The 23,330-nt window shown below is 40.8% G+C and overlaps 3 protein-coding genes across 4 annotated transcripts in view; 2 read left to right on the forward strand and 1 right to left on the reverse strand.

Moving 5' to 3' along the window:
- LOC143020879 (uncharacterized) overlaps positions 1-5,116 on the forward strand; it is a 34,166-nt gene extending 29,050 nt beyond the window's left edge. For both annotated transcript variants that reach the window (XM_076177749.1, XM_076177750.1), the window contains 2 exons: positions 998-1,162; positions 4,907-5,116. In XM_076177749.1, the coding sequence (XP_076033864.1) occupies positions 998-1,162; positions 4,907-5,019 (278 nt within the window). In that variant the 3' untranslated portion in view covers positions 5,020-5,116. The remainder of the gene's footprint in view (positions 1-997; positions 1,163-4,906) is intronic.
- A 2,888-nt stretch (positions 5,117-8,004) lies between these two features.
- LOC143020880 (techylectin-5A-like) lies at positions 8,005-15,430 on the reverse strand. Its single transcript, XM_076177752.1, has 5 exons — positions 15,252-15,430; positions 14,010-14,285; positions 10,482-10,623; positions 9,073-9,306; positions 8,005-8,504 (listed from the first exon to the last, which is right to left on the reverse strand). The coding sequence occupies exons 1-5, from the start codon at positions 15,354-15,356 to the stop codon at positions 8,296-8,298; spliced, it is 966 nt and encodes a 321-aa protein (XP_076033867.1). The 5' UTR covers positions 15,357-15,430; the 3' UTR covers positions 8,005-8,295.
- Positions 15,379-20,197, forward strand: LOC143020881 (uncharacterized). The gene is made up of 3 exons (XM_076177753.1): positions 15,379-15,500; positions 18,801-19,535; positions 19,629-20,197. The coding sequence occupies exon 2, from the start codon at positions 19,181-19,183 to the stop codon at positions 19,520-19,522; it is 342 nt and encodes a 113-aa protein (XP_076033868.1). The 5' UTR covers positions 15,379-15,500; positions 18,801-19,180; the 3' UTR covers positions 19,523-19,535; positions 19,629-20,197.
- Positions 20,198-23,330: the final 3,133 nt, after the last annotated feature.

The following is a 23,330-nucleotide window of genomic DNA, read 5'->3' on the forward strand; positions in this document are numbered from 1 at the left end:
GAGTAACGTTAGCTAGCTTCCATTCTCTTGGGACATCTCCGGATATGATGGATTTCTTGAAAATAATTTCTAATGGAACAACAATCTCATTTTTCATTTCCTTTAAGATTCTTGGATGCCAACCGTCAGGCCCTGGTGTTTTATTAACTTTGAGTTTATCTATACACACACACACACGACTCGGTGGCGCAGTTGGTAGAGCACTGAACTGCCACGGTAGTGGCCTGGAGTTCCTGGTTCGAATCCTGCTCAGGGCCGAAATTATTTCGGTACCGCTGCGCTTCGGGTCGTTACTCTGACTCTCGTGGGCGGGGAGTTGGGTGTGTGTGTGTGCGCAAGGTCATAGCATTACCCATAGATCGGACCTACGAGCTCTGAGCTCTCTTCCAGGAGGGAAATAGCTGTTGATCACGAGTCCAACACGTGATCCAAAGACCAAGTGAATACACACACACACACACACACACACACACATATATATATATATATATATATATATAAATTTTTACACTGATGTCTAGAAGGTGGCAGATAACAGTAATAGTTACGATGTTATATACCTCGACTTTAGCAAAGAGTTTGACAAGATGCCCCACCAAAGATTGCTAGATAAAATAAAGGCTTATGACATAGGAGTAAAATTGTTTGAATGGATTAGAGCATGAAATAGTGACAGGAAACAGTGAGTCGTCATTGACGATGTAATATACAAATAGGGAAGTGTAATTAGTGGAGTTCCCCAGGTCTCGGTTTTAGGTCTCTTGTTTTCATTATGTATTAAACGACTTGGACAATGGGATTAATAGTGATGTTAGTAAGTTTGAGGATAACGCTAGACATCACGTATTAGGACGGGGCAAGATGTTGGGATACTGCAGGAGTTCTTAAATAATCGTCATACAGTAAAAATAACGAACTACTCGTATTTTAAAATGACATTACGGTGAAAATAACTTTTATTTATTTAATTGTTTATCAATTCATTTGTTTGTTTCAGTGAGCAAGAAAGACGTAAATATTGACTTGAAATCAAACCAAATCACTGCATTGAAGCAACCGGACCTGGAACCTCTTGTGACCGGCTATGGAACCGTTTATGTAGAGGGTAATCCCTTCAATTGTGACTGTGATGACGATATGGTCTGGGTCATCAACACGCACAGTAAGTCAAACACCTCATCATTGATACACACACACGCACACACACACACACACACACACACACACACACACACACACACACACACATATATATATATATATATATATATATATATTCCGCGATTTTGCAGACCTGTTTGTCAGGGTGAAAGGCAGACTTGATCAGTAGGCCCGGATCTTTCTTTTTCGTTTATAATTAACTGACCAATTCACTGATATATATTCTCTCAACTAATAATGTATAACCCGTCTTCACTCTTTCATGATCAGTTTCTTTCTTATTCTTTCACGTTTTTGCATCCCATATCTCTGTCCCTTCTTGATCAATTATCAAACAAATCTTTTAACGTTTTTTTTTCACTTATATTTGGTGAATATTTGTTCTTACTTGTGTGTGTGTGTGTGTGTGTGTGTGTGTGTATTCCATACCTGTGAGATACTCGTAGGATCGTGTGTGTGTGTGTGTGTGTGTGTGTGTGTGTGTGTGTGTGTGTGTGTGTGTGTGTGTGTGTGTGTGTGTGTGTGTGTGTGATTCATCACAGTCTTGGATCACGTGTTGGACTCCGACAGCAATTACCCCCGTGGAGAGCTCAAAGTTCGTATATGGCTCGATCTATGGGTAATGCTGTGACGGCGCACGCACACACACACACACACACACACACACACACACACACACACACACACACACACACACACACACACACACACACACACACACACACACACACACGCACACACACACACACACACACGCACACACACACACACACACACACACACGCACACACACACACACGCACACACACACACACACACACACACACACACACACACACACACACACACACACACACACACACACACACACACACACACACACACATACACACACATACACACACAAACACACACACATACACACACACACACACACACACACACACACACACACACGCACATGCTCAACACCTTCCCCACCAGAGCTGAGGTACCTTCTTACGGTGCAGCTATATCAGTCCTGGACGGGACTCCAACTAGGATCGCTGAATTAGCGGACAACCGAGTCGGTGTGTATGTGTGTGCACATGTACATATTATATACGTCAGAGAGAATCATCTCCCCGTCGTTTGTCTCCAGTATCAGATATCATATAGGAAACTAGAAGCTGACGTGAAAAAAGCGAGTTTTCAGCAGTATAGGCCTGTTCTTATGGCGAATTCATTCTGTACCATTGCGTGCGAGGTCATGGAGTTAAAACATTACTCTAAATGAATGTATCAGTGATCTTTGAATGTGTCTTTGTGTGACTGCGTCTGCGTATTTACCTAATTGTATTTAAATATTTGTAGTATACAGAAAATTAGATACACTCGTTGGGTCCCGTCTCCCACTTTCCATTTTCTTTTTCATACCTAGTTACATAACCATGTGCAAGTCAAACTTAATCTATATCCTTGATCTCCAGTTACCATATTTAGATATAAACTCATGTATTATTTGAACTTGGACTCTACCACTTTCTAAACTATTCCACGTATTTATGCACCCACGAGTATATGGAAAACTCATGTCTTCGCATTTTTGAGACACGTGGTTTTTATTCATTTGTTCCCATGATCTCTTAAAGCCCCCTCATCCTTAATCAAGAGATCTCTTCCGCCAATGTTATTTATTCCCTTTAGTGACCTGAATACTGTAATCATATCACCTCTTTCTCTTCGATCTTTCAAAGTTGGTAGACCCAGTGCTTTTCGTCTCTCCTCATATGGTTTATCTGCCAGGCTGGGGACCGGTTTGGTTGCTGCGCTTTGCACTCTCTTGATCTTCCTTATATCCTTCAAATTGTGTGAAGACCGTATTAGACAGATCAGGGTTTTGATTTTGATTTTTATCATCTCTCCATCCATATAGTGAAAATCTTGTCATTTACATAGACAAGAAGCATAACTGATGTATACACTGAGCCTTGTGGAACTCCGCTCGTTACTTCTCTCCATCTTGACAATCTTATCCTTTACTACTGTCCTCATGTATCTTCCTCTTAAAAAATATTTCATTTCTTGTAGTAGTTTGTCTCAAAGTCCTCCAACGTGCTCCATTTCACACATAAGTCGACTGTGAGATACTTGATCAAAAGACTTCCCCAGGTCGAGGTACAGTTCTCCCATCCCTTTCTCTTTCACCACATCAATCAATATTAAGTAAAAACATTCAAAGGTTGTGTGTGTGTGTGTGTGTGTGTGTGTGTGTGTGTGTCACTCCGCTTAGCCGCAAGCAAATGACCCCCTACTGAAGGCGTCATACAATAAATCTGGAGTTTTGTGTGTTTCCTTCTTCTTTTTCTCCTCCTCCTCCTCCTCCTCCTTCTTCTTTTTCTTCTTCTTCTTCTTCTTCATCTTCACATTCTTCTTCTTCCTCTTCTTTTTAAGATGTAAGAGCAGTTTGGTAATTTTCTTTCTCCATGTACATCCCCGGTCGTAATAGATTTTTCCATGAATCTGAATTGATCTATTTTCCCTAAAAAAAAAAAAAAAAAAGCGTAGACATAGGGGTAATTTGATACAGGTCTTTAAGAGTCTAAAGGGAATTGACAGCATCAAAAGTGACGAAATTTTCACACTGAATGCAAATCAGACAAGAAATAATGGTCTCAAATGGTGAGGAAATAGATTTAATTTGGAAGTGGGTAGAAACAAGTTCGCAAACCGTGTAGTAAGTGAATGGAATAAACTTCCTGCAGAGGCAGGGCAATTTAATACAGTTCGAAGTTTTCAGATTCTTTTAGATAAACATGTAATGCCTGCCATTTATTTCACTTTATTTTGTTTATTCATTCATTATTATTTATGTTTTATTCATCTGTTTATTATTTATCATTGTCTATTTTATTTTATTTTATATCTACTTATCTATTTAGTTAATTTTATTTTATATCTACTTATCTATTTAGTTATTCATATATTCATTTACTTTTTTTCTCGCATCCGACATAGTTATGGACCAAAAGGTCTCCTGTCGGCATGTGATCCTTTGTAATAACACGTTTGTTTTATATTTCATTAGAAATTCTTAGACACGACACCAACTGTAAGACTCTCGTGTTTTATAAATTTTAAGTCGTTCTCTTCTTTGGTCTTGTTTACAGAAGTGACTCACATGGCTTAGATAAGACTTTACTTTGAGGTGCTGCGTTCCCAAAGAAGCTAGTGTTTTAAATAAAATGGTACTTGACATGAATTTAACTACAACTACTTAAAAAAAAGAAAAAAAAAAACGGAGAAGCAAGGGGTCAAAATCACACTTAGAGGGGCCACCGAAATCGCATAAGATGTATAGCAAAATGAGATATCTGATGATCATACTCACATGCGAGATTTGCAACGCAGGATGGAAATTAAATAACAAGACCCTTATTTCTCTCGTCCATAATTTAGTCATTCAACATCCCCGCAACGGTAGCATTGCTTAGCGTTAGTCATTGTAAATCTCCAAACTCTATTATTGTAGCTATAGTATTACTCTCATTATTTTGTATCAATTTTAGCGAAAAGGATCCTCTTCCAGGTAAGCTGTATGATATAAATAAGCACGTTAGATCATTCCAAACCAAGTACCGAGGGCTTAACTGTTCATACTGGAAATATGTACAAAGGGGAACTATTACTCCTGAAACGGGCGATGGCAGAGATAGTTCAGCCACTGCAGGTTGCTTTTACAACAGACTAATTTTTTTTCTTTCAGTTGACGCTGCACTTGAAGAACTGGACGGAGCATACGATCAGTGCAAATTTCCTGCGGATGTTGATCCAGTAGTATTAAAGAAGTTCTACGAATATCAGTGTTCAACAAGCTAACAAACATCCATACCTACGCTCTGGACCCAGTGATCTCTAAAACATAAATTTAAATATGTGTATTATGTTTGCAAATTAAAAAAAAAATTGATTGAAATCTTCCTTTCATCTGACCTTGTAATATTCTTGAGATAGACGAGAGTCAGAACGCCTCAGTGGTATGGGAGAATGGTGAGATCCGTTGGATTTTGCTTTTGCTCCGTAGCCTAAATACGTAGGAACTGTGTCGATCATTAATTTCTACCGACGAATTCTGCTTAAGTGTTTAATGCTACTTAATTCTACTTACACTTGATCTCCGAGCATACAGACTGGCTTCGGTTAATTGACCAAATTGGGAAAAGAAATTTAATCTTTATTTCCATTCAACGTGTCAAGAGGCACACACAGGTATAATGTATCATGTTATCCTGATAACCGCCTTGCGATTTTATTCAGCCCTCCCCTGACGGCTGAGAGATGAAGGAAAAAAAAAATTCATTGGATTTTTTGTTCGCGAATCTCAGGTTTCATTTATTCATTTTTGCGAACAAAAAAGGTAGAGAGTGACGAAATGTGTGATTCTAGTATTAACACGTCCATATCCAGAGAAAATTGTATTTCAAGCAAATTTTGAGAAATACAACAGCATTGGCACAAAATTGAAGAAAAATCTTCGCCATCTTTAGAGAGAGAAAATGTGTAGCCTATTCCTCGTGCGGAGGATTCGTGCTTTCGTAAACACGCCCGCCCTGACCCTAAATTCTCATTACGAATAAATTACGATGTCTCTCCGCCACTTTTCCTTGTTCGGCATCAACGTCCACCACCTCAACCTCCTTCAAGTTTGTCGGTTCCTCTTTTAGCAATCTTTACTCTACCTTGCCGCCTGATGTTGCATTAAAAGGCTTCTTGCAGTCCAGAGGAACAAGTTCAGTAAGACAGTGTTTTATTCGAAAGAGAGCTCGAAAGAGAGTTTTGGGTAGGGGGGGGGACCGCTGCATGAAACGGCTCCCCTCTTACCCCTATAGGATATGAAATAGAAACAGCATGTTACTGTTATTAAATAAATTGTCAGTGTAACGTCAATATAGTCCGTGGAGTTAGATATCAGCACCCCCTCGCATACACACACACACACATACACACAACTTGACTTCATATATTTTTCTGAACACTTATATAATTTTTGGCGAATGCTCCTCACCTCATATAACCATCTTGCAATAGGAATTATGAAGAATATTCGTAAGATGAGGACGATAAGAAACATCAAAATATATATTTTTGTCGGGCTCTTCCAGAAAGCGCTTTGCTTACAATCCAAAACACTCCCGCTGCTTTCCCAAGCGCTCCACGCTGCCACTCTTCCCACTCCAAGCAGCTCTTTTGTCTGAACTAAAAATGCCAATTTATCTTCCAGTCATCCCGTTTTTAAAACAATACTCAAATCTACAATAAATAAATAAATAAATAAACCAGGGTCGCTATCACAAAAAAAGCAAGAATCGTCGCCTTTCACATCACAATTCCAGTGACTGTTTCGCCTATAACATCTTAATTTCGTAATTTCCTTCTCTGTCTTTCTTTGCGCTCTCTATTTTTTCCCTTTCCTTTTTTCTAGCTGCCGTAGTAAAATTGGCTCCAAGGTCTTATTTTCTATTCTTCTCTCTTTATCAATGCTATCCTGAATGCCATTTTCGTCTACAACATCCTATACCAAGTCACTTATGACCGCTTCGTCTGTCATTCCTTCGCATTGCTATACATCTCTACTCTATAATATGCCCCCATTTGCTTCCAGTCGTCTTTCTTAACCTTTCTCTCCTTCTGAGTATTTTTCCAAAGGTTATCTGCATACGGCGCCATACTGCAGAGCGATGCTCTCTTTTCAAATTAAAAACCGTTACCTCTATATGACCTGCCGCGTCAACTCACTAGCTCCCACGAAGCTTACCCTCACGGACTCGATTACGTCCACAAAGATTTTAGCCAGCTTCATTTGTAACAATCGTCCTTTACTACTGCTGTCTTTAATCCGTTCTTCGGAAAGTCTTTTATCCTTTCCAGTAAATTTCCTTTGAGACCTGTGTTCCAGCATCCTTGATATATATACATTTCTATGTGAGGTACCTCTGTCACTCTCTCTCCCTTATAGCATAAGGCTACTTAAAACAATGTTGTGAATATAGATTTTTTATTTGAGTTTTAGGTCAACAAATAATAGTTTTGTATTATTCATATAAATAAATGCGAATATCTATTAGCTTTTTTTCAACTACTAAAACAGATTGCATAGAATCCGTAGAATTACAAAGTTACAACCTTATAAAGCCCAAAATCTTCTTTATACAAATGCGAATGTCTGTCCGTTTTTCGACTATATAAAGATGGTGTACAGTATTTATTGGCTTACAATATAACAACACTTCAAATTCCCAAATCATCTTTATATACAAATAAATGCGAATTCCGTTTCAACCAATGAAGCAAACCGGTCATTTTATACATTTTTGAAATCCGGGTAGTGTCCACAAATGACAACAATCTTTACATACTCAAACAAAACAAGAAGACATTTTGTCCTGCTGCATTGCAATTAATTGGTTTGTTTTGCTTCATACAAAGTTCAAATGAGTGTACATTTTAGTATTTTAATTGGTTGTGTCATTATTGTTATTGTTAGCTTAAAGTTCGCTGAACTTAAAGTAATACCCCAAAACTTTGTGAATTTAAGAAACATTTTAAATTCAGTTTATTTATCCAAGTTAGAGTCGGATTTTTTTTTTTTTTTTTTTTTTTAGTCATCTCTAAATGTCAGATACAAAATTCCCCAAATGTGGTACTTTGTGATATAAATCTGACATGGTGGGGTACAAATAGCTGCTTTGTTATCATTGCTCTCTTTAGTTTTGGGATGCAGGCCCAATTAACCTTCCATAGGAGCTAGCATAAAATGCTACACGTAATGCGACTTATAAGCTAATGAAAAATAAAACCAGTATATTGTCTTACAAAGTTATTCCGAAAAATATTTATTAGCGAGACAACAATCAATACAAAATTAAATATATGAAATTCCAGCTACTGTATTAACAAGTGCATTTTATATCCTCTCGCGAACCGGAAGCCAAGAATTATCGCCCCATAAACCGCCATTTCTGGCTAATATTGGACAGTTTCAATTAGCTTAGAAGAAACTCTCTGAGCTTTTTGGAGCCAACACTCGTCCTTCTAGGTACAAAAGTATAAAGCCACGTTAACGAAACTGAGGCAGTACCAGATTCCCACAAGGGCTTACAAGGAATGGTGTACGAACGCGGGAACCTCCCGCGGCCGAATCTTGAGGCTGAGAGTCTTCAAGGAGTAGTGGTAACCCTTGAAGGACTTCCAGTTGACGCCAATAGCGTAAGTGTCGTGTTTCCCCTTCAGGTAAAGTCCGGTGGGGTTGGTTGCGTGGCATCCACCATACCACCAGCCTCCTTTGTATGTTTTTGCGCAGTTACCTGCCAAAGGAAAGCAACGTGTAAGGAAAAAGCTAACAACTGCAGTGCCACAATTTGCACAGATATATGCATTCCTTCGCCGATAATTCATAAAGACTTCCATTCTTGCAGACAATATCGCGCCGAGATCAAAGTTTACCCCACAGGGGAGGGGAAGCTTTGCTCTCCAATAAACTCACTAGACCTCAGAAGTGCTAAGAAAAAATATGAAAATAGTAATGATATTAAATGTATATATATGTATATATATATATATATATATATATATATATATATATATATTATATATATATATAAACACACACACACACACACAGACACACACACACACGCGCGTATGTACATATGTCCCTATTTCTTTCTGACGAAAGCTAAACAATTCTATTCAAGTGAGTGAAGAAGGATGGATAACGTCACTGTAGAGAAATAGTTAAGTCTAATTTGATTAAACCTTTCGCCACGATTACACCCTTTATTTTATTCAATCAAGAACGGACTGGGGAAGGTGGAGGGCGTGTCTAAACAGCAAAGTGCTCAGAAAAAGTATGCGGTTCGTAGATGCACCTACTTGTGTGACTGTCGTTGTCGTTCTCTTCAGTAGAGAACTTCTGTCCATTTTGAGACTTCATGTCGTCGCCTGCGTCGCCGCTGTAGCCGCTGACGGTGAGAGGGTACAGAGCGGCCTTCGACCCCACATTGAAGGTGTCATACTCGGCCCAACGACTCGTGCCCTCGAAGTCCTCCATATCAGCTCGGAGAACGTATTTGCGAGTGTTCGTCATAGCGTGAATCAAGTCATTCCCTGGAAATACATACACTTAAGTAGCGCTCAAAGTGTCTTGATGTGGCCCCACTGGTGTCCAGGGTCGGAGACTCCCTCGCTATCTCCCTGAAACTAATCATCCACTTTTCCTCATCCCCACTGGAAGTACAGCCCTGTGGGCTGGCACTCGTTCCCGGGACTGGGTCCAGGATCTTGACTAAGAAATGTATGAGCCTGGTCGATGGTTTTCCCCAGCTTCTCAAGGCTTAAGGTTATGTGGAAAACCGTGATATCACCTTGATAAGATTTGATTAAATAGGTGTTCTGGAATCTGGTGTATAATTAATTTACAGTGTATTAGTTTTCTTTGAATCATCATATTATTTCCCCTTTTACTGGAATAGGTAGATTATATTTATTACTATCACTTTATAAGGATTTTACAGCAGCCACTGTGCAGTTGGTTTACAAATGATTAATACTCAAAAGTGTTCAGGCATTCATTATTTGTTCTTTCTTTTTTATGTTAGTATGTGTATTTGCAATACAAATGTCCTTTCCTATCTAATCTCAGTTGAAATATATACATTTCAACAGAAATAGTCTGCAAGTTAATCTAAAAGTTCTACAACTTTGGAAGACTGATTAATTGTTACGCCATGTAATAGATCTTATGTTCTCTAAATCAACAGTTTCTTGAAATCCTTGACTAAAACCTTTACGGTCTTAGGGCTGCACGGACAAAGTCCCAAGGGTACAATGCCCACAAACAGGCAACTGTCGTTAGACCTACTCCATTTGTTCCCCTCAGCGCTAGGGTCTTCAGCACTTGGCTGTACAAGCAACCGGATTTTTCCCTTCTCCCAAGCCGTCGAAAACCCCCAAACCCATGGTCTTGGACAGATTTGATGAGGATACACAGAGTGGCACTTACGTGGTGGAGGCTTCATGCAAGTTCCGTCCTATAAGACTTACAACTTCAACGGGGGAGGTGGAGAAGTGGAGGTCTGACCAGAGAGGTCTGTCGGGCAGGGTTTATCAGCTTTGGCCCGGGAACTATTTCAATATCAACATCAACAACTTAGCGTGATATCGCCATGGCAACAAACCTTCCCGGAGGGTTAATTTTCCTTGATTTCTCATCAAGGTCAGACAATTACACCCAGCTGCATGGAACCCCTTCGGTTTAAGGTGATGAATTCATCGTCACTCACCTAACCAGTGTTCATCCTCTGGATTTCCGAAGCCTTTGGAATACTCTTCCCAAGTACGAGTGAAGTTCTCCTGGACTTTCTGCTCCTTTCGCATCAAAAATACTGTCCAGCCACCAGTACCAGCATCCATGTCACAGTACACCTGCGAAGTAAGTAGATATTTCATAGTATATATATATATATATATATATATATATATATATATATATATATATATATATATATATATATATATATATATATATATATATATATATATATATATCTTGATAGCCTAGTTGGTAAGTCACTACCCTATTTGTCATGAGGATGCTGGGATTCGAGTCCTTGGCAGTGCCACATTTCAATTTCTGCATGTTGGTCTTGATGGCTTAGAATTAAAGTGTATTGTGGTTGTTAAAAAAAGATATATATATACATATATACACACACACACACACACACACATACACACACACACACACACACACATATATATATATATATATATACATATATATACATATATATATAATACATATATATATATATTATATATTATATATATATATATTATATATATATATATATATATATATATATATACTGTATATGTATATATGTTTGCTCCCCCCCTAGTGTCCCCCATGCAGCACGTAAGCCAAAGGTGTCACCTCAGGCCACGCTTCTCATAATACATCAGGGGCGACTTTCAGTTTCGCCAAATTCCATTTCGCCCAGTTCCCTTGGGTTACTTATTTCTCCTTTTTGCAAGTGACGTCCTGAATTGCAGCTAGATTTGAGATGGTCGCAATCCTACCTAGGGAGTAGTTAGGAGCAAGAACCCAATGGTGGGGGTGGGGGTGCTTGAGGTTTAAAATGGGGGCAACAGAAGAGGGGGCTCTTTTCTCGTCTGTCTTTAGCGGCTTTCCTAGTCGTCCAGGTGTCCAAACATACTTTTCCTGTATTGTTTTAATGGAAGGCCGCGGACGTAAATAAAACAGCGGGGCGGCAGCGGCAGTATGCAGGACAAAAAGGAAAGTGCTGCAGGTGTTGTGGGAGCCACCAAAGGAAATGACCAGGAGTGAGGTCACTCGGAATAGGTATGATGCGTACACACGTTTGAACACACGCTCGTACACGCACGCAAACAACGAACAACTTGGGGTGTGCTTGTATGTGTGTCACAACGTTTTCCATACATCAGGCAGTATATGAAATTTGAGCTCTCGTCCGGGAAAGTGATATATGTTGATCACGAGGCCAACGCGTGATCCAGGACCATGATGAATCACAAGCATATGACGCACGTGCACAGACACACAGACACACACACACACACACACACACACACACGCACGCACGAACGCACACGGCTCGATGGTGCAGTGGTACCGCTCTCGATCGCTAATTCAATGATCCGGCTTCGAATCACACCCATGGCTGAATTTTTTAACATCGTTGGTCTGTGGGTCGGCACTACAACTCTGGTGGGCAAAGAGTCGTGTAATGAGAAATAGATATTTGGGAATGGATGGTATGAGGAGATTGTATGAAGGAGTGATTGTGCCGACAGCACTGTATGGAGCAGAAATATGGAATATAAGAGAGGAAGAGATGAAAGAGTTTAAATGTGTTTGACATGAAATGCCTGAGATGTGGCAGGGGTTATTAGGCTGGATAGTGTGAGAAACGAGGTGAGGAGAGTGGAGTTGGAAAGGGAGTTGGGAGACAGGGTTGATAAAAGAGTATTGGGATGGTTTGGACACATGGAAAGAATGAGTGAGGAAAGATTAGTAATAGAGGTGTGGAAGGCAGAGGTGGAAGGAGTGAGTATGAGGGGGCGGGTGACCAAGGATGAGGTGGATGGATGGTGTAAAAGGGGTATTGGGAAAGAGGGGAATGTCTGCTGAGGAAGGACGGGAGAAGAAGAGTGGACAATGGTTGTGTATGGATGATGATGATTAAATGGAGCGGCCTTGCTGTGGGTGATCTGTGTCTTGCTATATTGCTTTTGACCCAGGGCAGTGGACGAGACGCAGGGATGACCCGTCATCCAAGAGGAGCCAAAAAAGAGGGAGGGAGGGGGGTAAATGGGAGTGGAGTATGTGTGGATGGATTAGGCGGGAGTGGATTTTATGCCTTTGTTTTTGGCTACCTCCCTTGTAAGAGGGAAGAAGCCGTTGGTACATGTATGTATCTATATATATATGTATATGTATATATATATATATATATATACATGTATACATATATATATATATATATATATATGTATATATATATGTAGATATATATATATATATATATATATATATATATGTTTATGACGTAAATGGAATAGGAGACACAGGAGTTGTAGTCTGAGTTTATTCCTGACGAGTTTCGCAGGTATGCTTTTTTCCTTTGAAAAAGAATAACTGTGAAACTAGTCAGGAATAAAATCAGACTAATATTCCTGTGTTTCCTACTCCACTTACGTCAACCTGTCAGAATGTCTCAACAATAATATATATATATATATATATATATATATATATATGATATAATAATATATATATATATATATAATCATATAATATATAAAATGTGTGTGTGTGTGTGTGTGTGTGTGTGTGTGTGTGTGTGTGTGTAATAGACAAAATGATAACAACAAAGAAGGTGGCAGTTTATCTGTTTAATTTTTTCTTATGTGAACCTGGATTTCGAGTGCCGGAGAAAAATAATTGGCGTGCCACATTCTGGCACGCGTGCCAATGGTGGCTAGCCCCTGTACTAGGTAAATATATGCACACACGCCTCCACACATACACCACACGCGCGCATGCACGCACAAACATACTCACACATACACACAAACACACACACTCACAAACAAACACATTACACATGACTTTAAGAAAAAAACTGGATGCGGAAAGATACAACAGCGGGTCACTACGAACTCCCGCAAAATACAAGTAGGTAAACACACACACACACACACACACACACACACACACACACACACACACACACACTAACCATCTACAGAATTATGAAAGGGATGGAAGTCCTGGATAATAATTATTTACTAAAGTGAGATAGGAAAAAACAAGAGTACACGAAAAGAAACTTAAAAAGAATAGTTACAGAAAAGATCTGAAAAAGAATAGCTTCCCACACAGAGTGATAGATATCTGGAACAAACTGAATGAGGAAACAGTGAGTGCAAAAAATATACAAGAATTTAAGATCAAACTGGATGCTGAAAGATACAAAAGCGGGTCACTACGAGCATAGCTCTCTTCCCGTAAAATACAACTAGGTAAATACACCAACACACCCATCACACATACCATTACCCGAGATCGGGTCATATAATGTAGAATTCATAAGCTGTGAGGTATCGATCACGAGTCCAGCACGCGACCCAACTCTATACTGAACTACACAGATGTGTACCTAATGTTCCCCGAGAAGGTACCACATTACAAAATGCTCACACACAAACAAAATATACCTTTGAAGGTATTCCATCACAAGTGACATCTGGTTGCTTGGGTTTACCTTAATGGAGAGACTCCTTTGGTCTCTGGACGGATAAATGTCGTAGACTCCGCTCGTGTTGTGGCCGAGGAGTAGAAGGTCGTGGCAGTCGACGGGCGGGAGACAATCTTTCTTCAGTTTGGGGTTATTCTCATCACGGCAGCCCTCGGAGGAACTGGCAGCACTGCAGTAACGTTTAGTGAGGTCAGCTACGAGGCTGGACAAGGTCACAACATGATCTGAGCACTGGGTCAAGGATCTTATGAGTGCCGCCTGAACTGGCCCGTGGCGAACATCCTGAAATAAAAAGACGAGAAGGACGCGGTGACTTGTTATGTACCTTAGACTGGTGGATTCCTGAACAACCAGATTATGTGTACGCTCGCTAAGAAATAATAAATAGATAGATAGTAAGAAAAACTGATAAAGATACTCGTAGATGAATAAATAAATGAATGAATGAATAAATAGATAGATAAATAAATCAATCAATGTAAATAAATAGATAAAGGTATCGAGCAGCGAAGACGTCAACAAAGATGGGTCTGGCCCATGGTTTTGGGTTTCAGTCTTTCCCGCCCCACCCACAGCTGATTAAAATCGCCTGACGGCACCCTGGATAAACATTTGTACACCTAACCTAACCCAGCCTCATCTGTCCTAGCCCTCATCTGACCTAACCTAACCTCATCTGTCCTAGCCCTCATCTAACCTGACCAAACCTAACCTCATCTGTCCTAGCTCTCACTAACCTAACCTAACCTATGTGACTTATGTCGAATAAAAATTATAATGATTTATAGAAATGTCTTTCCTAATCAGATTTTTTTTATTGCGACTTCGACAGCACAACATTTATATTAATAGTTTTAAACAAAATGGCTCTTCTAGCTGTAACGGTTGCTGACCACTGGGCCAAAGGAAACCCCTTCGCTGTGAGGTCGTGGAATTGCCTCCAGAGTCCTGTGTTTTCTCCAAAAGTAATCAAGACCTCAGATCATAACCCAGTATGTCTTATACCCAGAAAAACAAAATAACCACAGGGAAGGCACTCGGCCGAGGACACTTTATCTTGGTGAACGGACAAAACCCCAATCAGTGAAAAATGGAAAATTGTCATACCTGGACAAACCCCAGTGGCAACCTGCAGGTGGAGTTAGGTTAGGTTAAGTTAGGTTATGTCCTCCCCCCCCCCCCAGTTTTCCTATTAGGGTTTTGCCTGCTATGGAGATTGAGGTTTTTTCATGAGTTCCTATTTCTTACCTGTTCCAGTCGTTCCACCGGCAGATCGACTTCGACAGGAACAGACGACGTCGCCGCACTTGCAAGCACCAAACACAGAAGCCAAAGTGTGAAGACCTTCAGCATTGTTGTGGATCTATGCAGCGAACTTTCGGGCAGCGAAGACGAGTCAAGGTCTTGAATATGTGCTCAGCTACCAAGTGACATCCCTCCATGGGCATCGGCGCTTTATAAAGCTGTGGTAAACTGCGACGTTGCCACATGTACCCTGTAAGCAGAATCGAATTTCCCGATGACGTCAGCATCGTACTCGTAAATATTCAAGATCACAAGGGTACACACATACAGAAACACACACACACATACACGACTCGGTAGCGCGTTTGGTAGAGTCTTCGATTGTCACTACGGCGGTTCGGGTTCGAATCCTGCCCAAGGCTGAAATAATATCAGTATCGCTGCGCTTCGAGTCGTTACTCCAACTCTCGTGGGCAGGGAGTTGGGGATGTGTGTGTGTGTAAAGTCACAGCATTACCCATATATCGTTCATACGAGCTCTGAGCTCATTTCCGCGAGGGAAATAGCTGTCGGTCACGAGTCCAACACGTGATCCAAGGACCATGTTGAATACACACACACACATACACACAGAAACACACACACAAGAAACAAATTGAAAGAGGAAACAGTGAGTGCCAAAACTATACATGATTTTATGAAAGAACTGGATGCGGAAAGATACAACTGCGGGTCACTACAAACATAGCTCTCCTCTCACAAAATACAACTAGGTAAACACACACACACACACACACACACACACACACACACACACACACACACACCTGAAAAAGAACAGTTTCCCACACAGAGTGATAGATATATGGAACAAACTGTATAAAAAATAGTGTGTGTAAACAGAATACAAGATTTTAAGAACAAACTTGATCTTGTGAGATACAAAAACGGGTCACCACGAGCATAGCTCCCCTTCCCGTATAATACAACTATGTAAATACAACCAGGTAAATACACACACAAACACACACACACACATACACGACTCATGGTTCGAATCCCCCCCCTGGGCTGAAATGATTTCAGTATCACTGCGCTGCGGGTTGTTACTCCAGCTCTCGTGGGCGGGGAGTTGGGTGTGTGTGTGTATGTGTGCGTGGAAGGTCACAGTTGTACCCATAGATCGGTCATATATGAACTCTGAGCTCTCTTCCGGAAAGTAAATAGCTGTTGATTACGAGTCCAACACGTAATCCAAGACCATGGTGAATCTCTCTCACACACATACACATACACACACACACACACACACACACACACACACACACACACACACATACACACACACATGCATCCAAACATACACACACGTAATTATTATCATTATAATTATTGTTATCATTATTATCACACACACAAACACGCACGCGCACAAACACACTTAGAAGAGATCTGAAGAAGAACAGTTTTCCACATAGAGTGGTGGACACTTGGAACAAACTGGACGAAAAAATAGTGTGTGCAAAAACCATTCACGAATTTAAGAGCAAACTAGACACTGCGAGATACAAAGGCGGGATACCACGAGCGTAGCTCCCCTTCCCGTAAAATAAAACTAGATAAATACAACTAGGTAAATACCCAAATATACGCACGCGCATGCGCACACACATACGCAAACACAAAATATGCAAAAAACAAAAACAAAAAAAAAACACAGGTACTCACACACGCGCTCAGTATTTTCCCAAGGACCGCCCAGAGGCCATCACTTGGCCTGAAGGCATTCACAGTCCAAGTAATGAATGACGCTCATTTAGTCTTCTATTCTCTTTCTCAGTCTCCTTCTCTCTCTCTCTCTCTCTCTCTCTCTCTCTACTTCTCATTTGTTCTCTTCCTCTCCATTGCTCTTTCCCTCTCTCACGCACTCTTCCTCTCTTATGCCTTCCTCTCTTTCTCTCTTTCTCTCCCACCCGGTCCTCTTTCCCCTTCTCTCTCTCCCTTTCTCCTTTTCTCTCTCTTTCTCTCTCTCTCTCTCTCTCTCTCTCTCTCTCTCTCTCTCTCTCTCTCACACACACACACACACACACACACACTTTCTCTCTCTCTCTCTCTCTCTCTCTTTCTCTTTCCTTTCTCCCTTTTTTCTCCTCCCCCACACACGACACACGCACACAAACAAACATAACCACAAACACACACACACGCACACACACATACACACGCACGCAAAGGAATGCCACACAAAAGAATGGAAAACGCCTGAGGAAAGCTAAAACAATAACTGCATAAAACTCGAAGACGTGCAAAGGGTTGATTCCAGGTTTCCCGAGGTGGATGTCCTATGCATTGATGTGAGCGCCGGTTCGTTTTCTCTTTTGTTCTGATAAAACAATTTCAACTTTGATGCCGCTTTACTAGGGAGTAACGAACCCAGACAGTTAAATGTCAAAATGCTTGCTGAAACCGTACTATATCTGTATAGAAAGTAAATCCTAACTCAGTGCTGATGACACATTACGCGATATTTGCAATAACAAGGAAGTGGAGTAAATGCAGGATGTGGTCAGATTATGTTGAGTGACGAAGAATCTAAATATTTGGAAAATCGAAAACGATTAATCCCTTCCGAGTGGAACTTCTTGTCGTGGTGGCTTAGGTTCAGTTTACTCGTACCAGCAATAACACAGAAAATCAGACTAGATTCGTTCTCGCGGAACGGAAAGGTATCTTGTGTTAGTAGAATTTCTAGAACATTTATCTTCAGCGTGCAGATACTGTGGTTTCCATGAAATCCTGCTTTGTCTTCCGTTCTCATTAGTTAGATAGTACAGAGTGATGAGTTGCCATTTTTTTTTTTAGTTTGCTCGTATTTCTTGACGGTACTCAATGTAATTTTTATTCTTTTTTGTTCTATCATGTTTACTTTGTTAAGACGATATGGGCATCAGCTCCGTTTGAGCAAAAGGCGAGCTAAGTGGTACATTATCAGCGTCGCCGTTAAATGGAGTCTTATTACACGCACACAGACACATACACACACACACACATATTTATACATACATATATATATATATATACATATATATATATATATATGTATATATATAACCTGCTAAACATAATATTTTCATACGTTACTGTACTTTTCCCATGCTTTTTGACCTGAAAAGGCTAAAAATTACATCCATTTGAATCTAGGTTGTATGGAAGCACTGCCGCATGGAGGCTGAATTTTTTTGTTATCTTACCAAAAGGGACAATTTTGAGGCATTTCTAAGCATATTTTGTGATATAATTTTCAATCTATTCAAGATAGAGCAACAAATTAGGTACCAAATGAAAGAATATAATCTACTCTACACATAACAACCGTGAGAATTGATGAATTTTCCCAATGAATTTTAAAAGATATGAAATTATTGAAAACCCTGACTTTTTTTTTTGTTAACCTGGAGACATGGTTTTTGTTTGGATCTTTGAATTTTAAATTAATTTAGAGCAAAACACTTACATAATTTCAGAATTAAACTTCATATTTCATATTTACAGAAAACCTGTTAATGGTGTTAGGCAATACTGAACGGTACAAAAGCAAGGCCAGCACAGAAATTCGATCCAAATCCAGAAAACTATCCACAAGATTCTTCACAATGGCATCAAGCAAAGAGCTACGAGGACGCACAGTTGACGTCTCAGAACCTCCACCTGCAGTCCACAAGGATGCATCAAGTCGGCCGTCCACCAACTCTCTCACTGAAACCTTCCTGCTCGAATACTCTTCGACTTGCATCAGTGGTTCCAAACTTCTCACCAACAGACAAGCATTCCAGTACTTCCTTTATCCCTAAAGTTTACCAGAAAATACAGGGAAACCCATGGTTCAAGACCTAACCTATGAAACGGTTGAAACTATCATCCCATTCTAGCAGATGGCTGGGATCAAGACGATGACCAGACAGAACTGCATGAAGCTCTTCGTGAGAATCCATGACAAACACAGAACACTGGTGAAGAGCAAAGAAAGAGCAAGTGACCCTGGAGGAAAGAGGAGTGCGTTTGTTTTGGAATTGGACAGCCTCCTCGACAAAGGAGCTCCAGATGCTGTCCAGAATGTAGAGACCAACAGACTGTTATCCAGAGAGAAGAAAGTTGAGGACATCAGGTTCTACCAGGACCAGAGGACTGAGAGGAATGGTCGCATGCTGGGTCATGACAAGATATTTGAAACAAGATCCCAGCAACAAATAGGCCGGACTGAGAGGCAACTGTAGAGGCGAGAACAAGGTAATCGTACTTTCATACTTTTACTAATCATACTTTTGAATATCACAACAAGGTGCAAGTTTTACATGCTTACCACATTGTTTTATTTTGCAGCTGCAGCAGAAAAAGAGCTGACTACAAGGAAATGGCTATGCTCATAGTGATTGTACTTAGAGGAACACCCAGTGGGATTCACTGGAGTCGACCAGGGGCCTTCACCAGGCCAGATGGATGGCTAGGAACTTGTATTCCATGAAGATGCTGATTTTTTGTGACCAGCTTGAGTATGATGAAGAGACTGTTGCAAAACTGGAGCAAAGCTATCTTCATGGCGCTGTTCTACACACCAGGGTGGGTGATGTCAACATCTACTGCGAATGTTCCTGTGAATGACCTTCAGTCCATCCAGGACATGTTGAGGTGCAAGAGATCAGACACTGAGGTTGCTGAAGCAGTTCTTCAGAAGATGGCATGACGCTCATCAGAAAAGATTTGACTCCTCGAAACAGGCACTTACTCAGGCGCCTGTATTGGCATTCCCAGATTATAATCTTCCTTTTACCATTTGCACTGATGCTTCTGGTCTAAGTACTGGAGCTGTCTTAATGCAACAAGTAGAGGGTTGTCTCCACTAGAGACATCCCTCGATGTAGGAGATTTCATAGCTGCAGCAAGTTGAGGGTGTCTGCATGGGATTTTTTTTTTTTTTTTTTTTTTTTTTTTTTTTTTTTTTGAAGAAGAAGAAGCCCTGCTGGGCGAAACGTCAATATATTGGATCCCATACTCTGCGTTTGGCCTCTTTCCTACCGTGCTGTTGCAGTCGTTGCTGCTTTTACTATACTCCCGATTGATGATGGTTTACTTAATTGCAATATACAGGAGAAGAGCAACGCTCGTGGGAATCCTGTATCCAACTCCCCAATTTATCATAGCGGCTAATTCCAACTTTGGTTATATCCTTATTTTTCAATTATCACACTTAGATTTGAATTAATGTATTGTTACAGCTTAGGCTATGCCACCATCTAAGCTATTCCAAGTATCTATATATCTTTATGGAAAACAATTTCATCACACCCTTTAGAAATTTCGTTTTTTTTATCACTGTTCTCTTAACTTCTGAAAGCACCTCCCATTCCTAACCAGGAGATATTTTCTGTCAAAATACTTGTTTCTCCCTTTAGGGATGTGTGTGTGTGTGTGTGTGTGTGTGTGTGTTAACGATCCACCACAGGCCCGGACCACATGTCAAACACGTGAGTAACAGTAACCACTCTCCTGGACGAGAGCTCAGAACTCATACATGGCCCCATCCACGTACATCGCTACGATCTCGCGCACACGTCCAACTCCTCCCATAGCTGTGATGCCTCTCAGCTCCAGGCGGGGAATCGAACTCAGATCGCTGAGTCAGCAAGACGTGTGTTTATCCAACTGCACTCAACCAATTTGTTGTACACAGGAAAGGGTCAATGCTCATGAAGTCTTGAACAGCTATTACCTTCCCGGATGAGAGCTCAGAGCTCATATATGGCCCGATCTATTGGTAATTTGGCAACACTTCACACTAACACACACGCAACTCCTAAACCACCAGTGTTGGAGTGCCGGCTGTCAGTGCAGCGATGCTGAATTTTTCAGTCCTGGGCGACACTCGAACACGGGTCCCTGAATTAAACTGTGTAATACGGTATCATCACACCATCGTGTGTTTATGTGTGCCTCACCACCTTCCTGGATCACTTGTTGGACTCGTGATCGACAGTTGTTACCCTCTAGGATGAGAAAGCTCAGAACTCATATATGACCCGATGAATGGATAATGCTGTGACCTTACACATGCGCGCGCGCACACATACACAACTCCTTGCCCACTAATGCTGGAGTGCCGGCTCACACTAGAGCTATACTTTCTTTTTTCTGCCCTGGGTGGGACTCGAACGGTCGAGAACGGTACCATGACGTAGGAGTGTGGGATGTGACACGTCCCCTGACTGATAGTACCAGAGAGACTATTAGCAAGAACATTATCCTTTCATCTAACGTGACACACTCATCCGTCGGAGGCTTGCAGTTTAAGACGCCACCGTGTCAGGAATTGTTTAGATCTGCCAGCCGTAATCATGTAAAGAACCAGCGGGTCTTGGTCGGGGTGAAGATGTAATTCTATACGAGAATGAAAGTAGGGTTCTAGTGCAGCTAGGGATTATTTTTGTCGGCGGTAGGATTATTTCGTTGAGATTCATTCACTGTTTTGTTATGATAAGCGTTTGCATGTAATACTACATGAAGGTCCCGTATTAGCTCAGGTCCAACGGGTACGTCACATACTTTGATGAACAAGTGGAGATTGCAGGACGGCATCAATAAAAGTTGTAAATAAAAAGGAACATAATAAAATAACATAATGGAGTCCATTTAAACTTTCTATTCTTACATGAAAGGTTTGGCCAAATAGGATTTTTTTTGGACAAAAACCTTCGACATGATCCGATTACTCATAGGAATTTATACGGGTTTCTCTTCTAATAATGGGGTCAGACATTTCTGAATGCTTGAATATCTAATCCGAAGATAAAAATGTGTTCCCAACCATATATTGTCAGTAGGAGACTTAGCGTGACCCCTCAGTTTTCAATAGGTTTAGTGAGATTAACCCGATCAACTCTTTTAAAAACCTCTCGTAACTGAGTTGGATGCTTTTTCCAGAAGATACTATAGAATGTAACGTCAATTAAATAACTCTTTTGAAATCCCTTTATTCCTGCAATGAGATATTTTGTCATACACTATTAAGTAGCGAGAAGGACATTAAATTGGAATATTCCTGCAGGAGTCACATAAGCTGTAAGCTCTTTCGCTCTCTGGTGCAACTGTTTTTTGTAATACCATTTTAGTATATTGAGGAAATTGTGTCCTTTATGAGGTCGTCGATACGGGACAGCAGGTATGCGTCTGTTTTCGTTATGATGGTTAACCTTCTATACGCCACCACTAATCTTTGATTGTAGTCTGGTTTTGAGATTGACACACAGGACACTGACCAGGGGATGGAGGAAGGTTGTATAATCTGTAGTTTGAGTAATAAATCTAACTCCTCTTGTAAGAGTTTTCTTTTCTCTGGATTCACTCTATATAGTGACTGTATGATGGGCGTATTTGAGGTTAATTCTATATTATGGACCACGTCAGATTGCTGTCTGAGGGAGTCAGAGAATGATTTCGCATATATTCGAATTAAAGTTTATAACTGTAAGGCGTCTCCTGGCCCACGACATTTGACCCCCGAGGCCTCCCAAGGGGATCACTCGTGGGGCCCCAGGATGACTAACCAGCGATAGGGTCTGCCGCATGACCATCACAAAAACTTCTTTCAAGAAAAACACGTGCAATGCCAGCATCGACCAGCCACGACTAACCACACCTCGGCCACCCACGTGATATGAACAACTGGACCCATTGAGGAACGCTTATCGTCTGTTTTCGTGAGTCACCGGCATCAAGGTTTTTACCTCCGAATGCCCTACGCATCACACTTTGACCTCACGCCAATTAGGAACACGGGTCATGACCTGCACGTGTATATAAAGGATGGACAAGCTCTGAAGAGACTGATCGCCAGGGGACACGATTTGAAACACAGTCGTCACCTCCCACGCCGTCCCGCCCGCCCCCCCTACCTGGCGCCCACCATTCATTGTTAAATAAACCCAACTTTCTCTCCATCAGAGTTTGCCTTCAACCAACCTAACAATAATCTATCAATTGTTCAGGCTCTAGATGGTTTATTTTGGGTTTAATATACTTTAAGATGTG

This window comes from Oratosquilla oratoria, chromosome 41, assembly GCF_046742065.1.
Source record: "Oratosquilla oratoria isolate Oo_2021 chromosome 41, ASM4674206v1, whole genome shotgun sequence".
Classification (NCBI taxonomy): Eukaryota; Metazoa; Arthropoda; class Malacostraca; order Stomatopoda; family Squillidae; genus Oratosquilla; species Oratosquilla oratoria.